Source organism: Squalius cephalus (genome assembly GCF_949319135.1).
Source record: "Squalius cephalus genome assembly, chromosome: 23".
NCBI classification, from domain to species: domain Eukaryota; kingdom Metazoa; phylum Chordata; class Actinopteri; order Cypriniformes; family Leuciscidae; genus Squalius; species Squalius cephalus.
The window spans coordinates 15,195,466-15,204,544 of NC_137144.1; the positions used below are offsets into that span (position 1 = coordinate 15,195,466).

The 9,079-nt window shown below is 39.1% G+C and overlaps 1 protein-coding gene across 2 annotated transcripts; it reads left to right on the forward strand.

Annotated features, from left to right (window-relative positions):
- Window positions 1–828: 828 nt before the first annotated feature.
- nfybb (nuclear transcription factor Y, beta b) lies at window positions 829–7,448 on the forward strand (the record flags this gene model as incomplete). 2 transcript variants are annotated; one of them, XM_079859072.1, is made up of 7 exons in its annotated part: window positions 829–931; window positions 1,806–1,899; window positions 2,255–2,388; window positions 2,591–2,788; window positions 2,932–3,010; window positions 6,463–6,542; window positions 6,691–7,448. In XM_079859072.1, the coding sequence occupies 6 exons, from the start codon at window positions 1,806–1,808 to the stop codon at window positions 6,721–6,723; spliced, it is 618 nt and encodes a 205-aa protein (XP_079715198.1). In that variant the 3' UTR covers window positions 6,724–7,448. The 2 variants fall into 2 exon arrangements, with proteins under 2 accessions (XP_079715198.1, XP_079715197.1); XM_079859071.1 differs by lacking the exon at window positions 829–931 and having other exon boundaries at window positions 1,797–1,899.
- Between the last annotated feature and the right edge of the window lie 1,631 nt (window positions 7,449–9,079).

The window sequence follows — 9,079 nt, forward strand, 5'->3', positions numbered from 1 at the left end:
AAATATTAGCATGATTATGATTAGCCTATACACAAACAACATTAAAATAACAGATTTTTATATTGTCACTGTACTTTATTCAAAGTAAATCATTAAAATATCACCTAGAAATATCATTTTATTAACTTTAGTTTAGTTAATAAATTAGTGTCAAATCAAAATCAAACCACTTTAGTGTTGCAACACCATGCACAAGATCTAAGACTGAAAAAAAAAATCGACTATAACTGGAAATGACAGTCAAAAATATTCGTGATAAATGTATTTTTTCTTCACACATCTCATATTTCATCTCAAGCTCTTCACTGACACTTGTTTCTATATATATATATATATATAAAATATATAATGCATTAGGGAGAAAAATTATATGGTGATTGGTGAAACTGTTTTGTATATTAAATATGTAAAAATATATATATTTTAATTTTTTTTACTCTGTTCATATCATAGTTTTAAAATGTCATGTTTTTATGATGGATTGTTCAAGACTGAAGGTCTCAGTCTTGGAAAAGGTTCCCCCCTTTTCCAAGACTGAGACCTTCAGTCTTGAACAATTCAGGCTTTCCCCAGCCCACATCTGTACAAACACAAAACATTCGAAAAGTAGCATAAATAAATCATGAAGACACAGAAAAGTGGCCTTGATATAACAAAAACAGAACACGTTGATATCTGTTAGGGGAATTGATGCTAGACTGATCTTCTCAAGCCAATTTTAGTGCAGTGTACCAACCACTACCAATAGGAGGCGCTGTTTCGACACATTACGGTTTTATTTTTAAACTGGCCTATAGCGCCACCTGGTGTCCGAGTGAGGCTCCTCCTCGAGGACTGTTCAGCCCTGCGCAGGGACTGGCTCTCCCGCAGCCATTTTCTGTCCAACCAAACGGCCGAACTGAGGCGCGAACCAACCAGGGCTTCATCGCAGGTTAGTGTGCGGCTCCGGCCAATGATTGCTAACCCATATTTTGTTACATCGAATGGAAATCTCCGCGCGCGAGTGTTTTATTATTAGTTGGCGGGGAGAATGAGAAATTAGCGCGCGATATGAAAAGCAGCTCGCTGTACTGGTAATAATTGTAAAAAGCCCGTCATGGTGCTCGGCCCCTTTGTTTACCACGACCAGTTTTGACGGATACACTGGTGCTTTCGCTCATCGTCCTTGTTATCTTCCCTCTTCTGCTCTTTAATGTGTTTATCAATTATAATAATTCATTTTAGCAACTTGTCTGAATATTTCAGGGGGGGAATGTGGTTTGAGTTGATTTAGCGTGTTTAATCTTACATGTTCATTGATATCACCGGTTGTTTAGCCAATAAAATACACCAATGTGGTTTGGTATGTCGATACAATATCAATATAATATGACACATAGTTACACAGTAGAGTCTTATTATTATATATAATTATATTTTGAAGCCAGCCAGCCAGTTTAGGCTAACGTTACATATGTCATTTATATGACAAAAAATACTAGGTGTGTGTGTGGCCACATTATAGCAAACCTGTAAAATGATTTGTTTTGTTGTTCTTTAAATGAAAAATATATGTTTGTGTGAAATAAAGTGATCCATTGAGCTGATTGTTCTGAATAAACGTTTATTACTGAATAAAATAAAGGTTACATTTATATTAATTGTACATATATGATGACAAGATGGCTGTCTCAAAATATTGGATGCCCACATGTTAAGTCCATTAGTTCACTGTGATGGCAAATAATGCTGTCTAGGTAGGCAGCTCAACTTGGTTTTAAGACTAGACCAATAATGTACAGATGTAATACAATTTAATGTTTCAGATGGACGGAGACAGTTCAACCACAGATGCCTCCCAGCTTGGCATAACAGGAGAATATATGGCTGGTAGTCACTTTGTTCTCCAAGCTCAGGATGGTAAGTGAAGCCAAACATCATATAAAATAATCCTAAAGATTTATTTAGCATTTAGATAATTGATTAATAAATAATATTATATATAATATATTTTTATATAATATTTTATATAATTTATTAATATTTAAATGACAAATAAATAATTTGGATTCATTTAAATATTACTTTTAAATAAATATAATTATAAATAATTAATAATAAAATTGCATATATATATATAGCCTATATATATATATATATATATATATATATATATATAAATGTAATAAAAAATGTCATATTTAAATTATTCTGAATTATTTATTTATTATTTAGATTATGCATTTATTATTATTATTATTATTATTTTGTAAAGATGAAGGTGATGAGGGACTCAACGACCACGAGGATGGGAATGGAAGCAAAGATAACCTACGGGAGCAAGACATCTATCTCCCAATCGCCAACGTTGCCCGAATCATGAAGAATGGAATACCACAAACAGGAAAGGTAATTTATTTTCTGGGCAGTATTGTTTGGAGAAATTAAATTAAAATTAAAAAGATGCACATTTTGATCACCTTTCTAATCATTTCATTTATTCAAAGCTGCTTATTTAAGGCACATTGTTTTCCTAAGCGAAAGTGAAACTTTCAAGTCAAATGCATGTTATTCAAAAAGAACGATTTTTCCCCCCCGTCCATCCAATCAGATTGCAAAAGACGCCAAGGAGTGTGTGCAGGAGTGTGTGAGCGAGTTCATCAGTTTCATCACTTCAGAAGCCAGCGAGAGGTGCCATCAGGAGAAACGCAAGACGATAAACGGGGAAGACATCCTGTTCGCGATGTCCACGCTGGGTTTCGACATGTATGTGGAGCCTCTGAAGCTCTACCTGCAGAAGTTCAGAGAGGTAGCGTTAACATTTTTAATGCCATGCCATCATACATCATTGAAATAAGGGCTCTTTGGAAACACTTTGTACAGCTGTCAGAGGTGTGTCTTTCTCCTTTTGATTGGTTCAGATTGATCTTACATTTGCCTGTATGTTCTCAGGCTATGAAAGGAGAGAAAGGCATAAGCACTGTAACTGTAACCGAAGGCATGGGAGAAGAGCTGACAGATGAAACTTTCAGTAAGTAACTTATGAACTTGATGGGTACATTACTGGTGCTGGGGCTTTCTACATACAGCTGAACCTGAATTTATTCATTTTGTTTATATGCTATATCGTATTTATTAATATTTTGAGTTCCCAGATAATTCCTGATTTCATTTTTATTTTAGTTTAAGTGTTAGTAATTTTAGTAGTATATTTTTTCTTTTAATATTTTTCTGTAGCTTCATTTGTTTTCAGTTTTCAACATAAACTTAACAAAAGTAACATTTCTCATTTTCGTTTAAAGTTCCCCATGTCGTGGCAAATTCACGATCTTTGGTTCGGGTCTTCAAAAGAAATCTTTCAGAGTCGAAGTTTCAGGTCCCAGAAGAATAAACTTTATTGAGCAGTTCAACAAAGTGAGATGCCAGCTGTACATCTGATCTTACAATGGTCTGTGCTCAAGTCTTATATCTTTTTCTTATCGTTTGGTGTCCAATTAGCGTTCATATAGTTATCTTTTTCTTTTTGCCCCTCCTCGTCACTTCGCCACGATTAGAAACACCTGCATCGATGTCTTATTTTTATTGGTGGCAAGTCCTTGCGCATGCGCTTTTTTAAAAATTACTTCATATATGGTTTTTAGGTATTTTTCCTGTCTTGTCTTCTCACAACCTCTGACCTAGTTTTTGTCTTCCCATACTCTTAGGTCTAGTTTTCTCTAACATTACAACATAGATTTGGGCCCATGTATGAGACAGATGAAATTCTCCAATACCCATTATACTGTTTTAAAAGTTCCTAATTTTGTTTTGAAGGTCTCCTTCATGCATCAGAGATCAAAAAACACTTTAATTTTCTCACAATATACATTGCAGCATCACCTCTTTTCTCAAAGAATCTGAAAACAGTTAGTTCGAAGAATCAGTCTTTCTAAACTCCTCCTTTCTGAGAGCCTACTCTGCTCTGATTGGTCAGATGGCCCAGCCTGTTGTGATTTGTCTACTCTGCTCTGATTGGTTAGATGGCCCAGTCTTTTGTGATTGGTCTACTCTGCTCTGATTGGTCAGATGACCCAGTCTGTTGTGATTAGTCTACTCTGCTCTGATTGGTCAGATGGCCCAGTCTGTTGTGATTGGTCTACTCTACTCTGATTGGTCAGATGACCCAGTCTGTTGTGATTAGTCTACTCTGCTCTGATTGGTTAGATGGCCCAGTCTTTTGTGATTGGTCTACTCTACTCTGATTGGTCAGATGACCCAGTCTGTTGTGATTGGTTTACTCTGCTCTGATTGGTCAGATGGCCCAGTCTGTTGTGATTGGTTTACTCTGCTCTGATTGGTCAGATGACCCAGTCTGTTGTGATTAGTCTACTCTGCTCTGATTGGTCAGATGACCCAGTCTGTTGTGATTGGTCTACTCTGCTCTGATTGGTTAGATGGCCCAGTCTTTTGTGATTGGTCTACTCTGCTCTGATTGGTCAGATGACCCAGTCTGTTGTGATTGGTCTACTCTACTCTGATTGGTCAGATGACCCAGTCTGTTGTGATTGGTCTACTCTGCTCTGATTGGTCAGATGACCCAGTCTGTTGTGATGGTCTACTCTACTCTGATTGGTCAGATGACCCAGTCTGTTGTGATTGGTCTACTCTGCTCTGATTGGTGAGATGGCCCAGTTTGTTGTGATTGGTTTACTCTGCTCTGATTGGTCAGATGGCCCAGTCTGTTGTGATTGGTTTACTCTGCTCTGATTGGTCAGATAGCCCAGTCTGTTGTGATTGGTTTACTCTGCTCTGATTGGTCAGATGGCCCGGTCTGTTGTGATTGGTTTACTCTGCTCTGATTGGTCAGATGGCCCGGTCTGTTGTGATTGGTCTACTCTGCTCTGATTGGTCAGATGGCCCAGTCTGTTGTGATGGTCTACTCTGCTCTGATTGGTTAGATGGCCCAGTCTGTTGTGATTGGTCTACTCTGCTCTGATTGGTTAGATGGCCCAGTCTGTTGTGATTGGTTTACTCTGCTCTGATTGGTCAGATGGCCCAGTCTGTTGTGATTGGTCTACTCTGCTCTGATTGGTCAGATGACCTAGTCTGTTGTGATTGGTCTACTCTGCTCTGATTGGTCAGATGACCCAGTCTGTTGTGATGGTCTACTCTGCTCTGATTGGTTAGATGGGCCAGTCTTTTGTGATGGTCTACTCTGCTCTGATTGGTTAGATGGGCCAGTCTTTTGTGATTGGTCTACTCTACTCTGATTGGTCAGATGACTCCGTCTGTTGTGATTGGTTTACTCTGCTCTGATTGGTCAGATGGCCCAGTCTGTTGTGATTGGTTTACTCTGCTCTGATTGGTGAGATGGCCCAGTTTGTTGTGATTGGTTTACTCTGCTCTGATTGGTCAGATGGCCCAGTCTGTTGTGATTGGTTTACTCTGCTCTGATTGGTCAGATAGCCCAGTCTGTTGTGATTGGTTTACTCTGCTCTGATTGGTCAGATGGCCCGGTCTGTTGTGATTGGTTTACTCTGCTCTGATTGGTCAGATGGCCCGGTCTGTTGTGATTGGTTTACTCTGCTCTGATTGGTCAGATGGCCCGGTCTGTTGTGATTGGTCTACTCTGCTCTGATTGGTCAGATGGCCCAGTCTGTTGTGATGGTCTACTCTACTCTGATTGGTCAGATGACCCAGTCTGTTGTGATTGGTCTACTCTGCTCTGATTGGTTAGATGGCCCAGTCTGTTGTGATTGGTCTACTCTGCTCTGATTGGTCAGATGGCCCAGTCTGTTGTGATTGGTCTACTCTGCTCTGATTGGTCAGATGACCCAGTCTGTTGTGATTGGTCTACTCTGCTCTGATTGGTCAGATGACCCAGTCTGTTGTGATGGTCTACTCTGCTCTGATTGGTTAGATGGCCCAGTCTGTTGTGATTGGTCTACTCTGCTCTGATTGGTTAGATGGCCCAGTCTGTTGTGATTGGTTTACTCTGCTCTGATTGGTCAGATGGCCCAGTCTGTTGTGATTGGTCTACTCTGCTCTGATTGGTCAGATGACCTAGTCTGTTGTGATTGGTCTACTCTGCTCTGATTGGTCAGATGACCCAGTCTGTTGTGATGGTCTACTCTGCTCTGATTGGTTAGATGGGCCAGTCTTTTGTGATTGGTCTACTCTACTCTGATTGGTCAGATGACTCCGTCTGTTGTGATTGGTCTACTCTGCTCTGATTGGTTAGATGGGCCAGTCTTTTGTGATTGGTCTACTCTGCTCTGATTGGTCAGATGACCCAGTCTGTTGTGATTGGTCTACTCTGCTCTGATTGGTCAGATGACCCAGTCTGTTGTGATTGGTCTACTCTGCTCTGATTGGTCAGATGACCCAGTCTGTTGTGATTGGTCTACTCTGCTCTGATTGGTCAGATAGATAAATAGATAGACAACATTTAGATTTGATCACAAACATCATGATCTAACACAATTAAATATTTTTCTTTCTCAGCAAATCCACTACCTGCAGGGATCATAACAGCTGATGGACAGCAACAAAATGTGATGGTGTACACCACCTCCTATCAGCAGGTGAGCATGCTAGCATGTTCTTTACGACCAAAAACATCACAGACATGATCTTTCATCTATTGCCTACATCAAACCAAGTGTCATTCAATTTAAATGAAGATAACACACTTTTCAGACATTTTGAGTGATGCTTTTATTTGCGTTGCAGATCCCGGGCGTGCAACAGCTCCAGTTCTCCTGAAGATGTGCTGCACTGTCACATGCAGAAATCCACACCTAATCTTCACAAATCAAGCCTCTACACTTCCACATACAAGTGAAGGTCCTGAATGGTGGGGTCTGTGTGGTTGGTCTTCAGCGGACCCTCTTCTTCTGCTCTTACAGGTCACAGAGCTGGACTTGTTTTCATGTGTGCTCCGTGTGTTTCTGTGCACACACATTATGATTTTAAGTGACTAGTCTGTTGGGTGTTTCTTTTGTTTGTTTTACATCTCACATTTGGAGTTTTAAAGGGTTCAGGGTTTAAAAAATAACTCGACCTTCAATTAAAGCAATAAAATAGAACAAATGTGAATCTTTCTGCAATTTAGTGGAATGAGTGCTTTGCTCCTTTATATATTTAGATGATAACCATGTTGCATGTATAATTTCAGTTTGATAAGATGTTAACACAAAACAAAATGGGGTATTTTATTGTAAATAATTTTTTGTTTTTCTCAATGTTTTCATGAATTTGTATTGATGCAGTTTGCTTAACATGAAGAACGCATTTTAAAGCAATCTGCATTTATCAATCAAAGTCCAAAAATAAACCTAAATTCTAGTCTAAGTTCTTCAATGTGGCCCATTTTATATCAGTGACTTTCTTTGGATGAATTTACATTAAATTATTGCTGGCCACAATTAATTTTGTTTTTATGTGTTCATTAAATATTATTTAAATAAATACAGCCTGATTCTTCTCTCTGTTAGAGTAAAGTCATCGCTCATCTGCTGCCCTATGGTGTCCCTAAAGGGACAAGACAGCGATTAACTGTCGGCACAATACACCCAGTCCAACCCAGCTGAATGAGAAATTGGAACGCTCCGTCTTAGATGGTTATGGAAAAAATATATTTTAATGCTTTTGCGTTCACTCAGAAAAGTTTTGCTTTCTCCTGGGAAACGTCTCCAGTTACCAAAAGTAACCTCGGTTCCCTGAGAAGAGGGAATGAGACATTGCGTCAGAGCTGACGCTACAGGCTTTTCCACTCCTTTGTGTTTTTTGCAAGCTAAACCTTTCAACGCGGGAACACAAATATGTTTTGAGTGAACACAAAATTTCTCGGGGGGAACGCAAAACTTTTGCTAGGAAACACAAAGTTTCTCGGGGGAACGAAACGCATTTGGGAGTGAACATGTTCTCATTTTTTTTTCCTTCACCATGGCCCTTTTAGGGGCTCCGTAGCTGTAAGTTTCACAACCTGTCAAAAAATTTGATTGATGGCGACCTTTGACCTTGACCATCCACATCACGCTCACCTTTGACCTTGACCACCCATGTCATGCTCACCTTTAACCTATTCAAAGGGTCATTGTGGCCGTTCATATTTGGAATACCTATGTAGCCCTTTGACCTTCCATATCCCCAGGGGATCAATTTGACCTTTGACATTACATATGTGAACTCCCCAGGGTCGTTTTTTGACCTCTCATATCCGGCCACATATGTAGAGCATCTGTTCATCACATCTGTTATCCATCCTTCTGCATTCCATCTCATGGCATTTATGGTCTCCGCCTCTCTTCAGTCATGTGAGAAAAGGGTATTGGATGATTCTAATGATGAAAACACAAACAAATGTCAAAAAAAGTAAAGGAATAAGCATGTTTATATTAACAAGTGCACACTAAGGGATATTGTGGAGCACAATATATATGTATATATATATATATATATATATATATATATACACACACATGTTGGGTTTTATGGGGAGATTTCCATAGGCAAAAAAAATGTATACTGTATATTCTATATGTGGTATACCCTTATATAGAACAATATGTGGTATACCCTTTTGGCCACATTTTGTCCACACAACATTAGAGTTACACAATCTAGAGTTAGATAAGTCCATACATACCCTTTTCATCTCCGTGCGTGCCGTAAAGCTAGGCTTAGCATTAGCTTAGCTAAGCTTTTGTGCTAAGCTAGGCTAGCGGTGGGTGCGTCAGACAGAGTTACGGCACGCACTGAGATGAAAAGGGTATGTATGGATTTATCTAACTCTGCGGGATACGGTGAATTAGCTAAAGTCCCAAAAAGTCGGCGTGTTCCTTTAAACATAAACTAGTGCTGAGACCCCTATAGGCCAGGAGCCGCTGCAGCTATATGCTATTGAATTAACATCTGAACAGTTATTTGTAACCAAAATCATCCTAATTTTGGTATTATGCATTTGGACTATTGCATTTGTTTAATGAACAATCATAGAAAAGATGCAATAATAATAATGAATAAATTCTAGGTAATAGAATCTAATAGAACATTTAATAGGAATGTGTTGCCTGCAGCACTGACAGTTTCAGACCCCCATACAATCAGGGTCACCGCA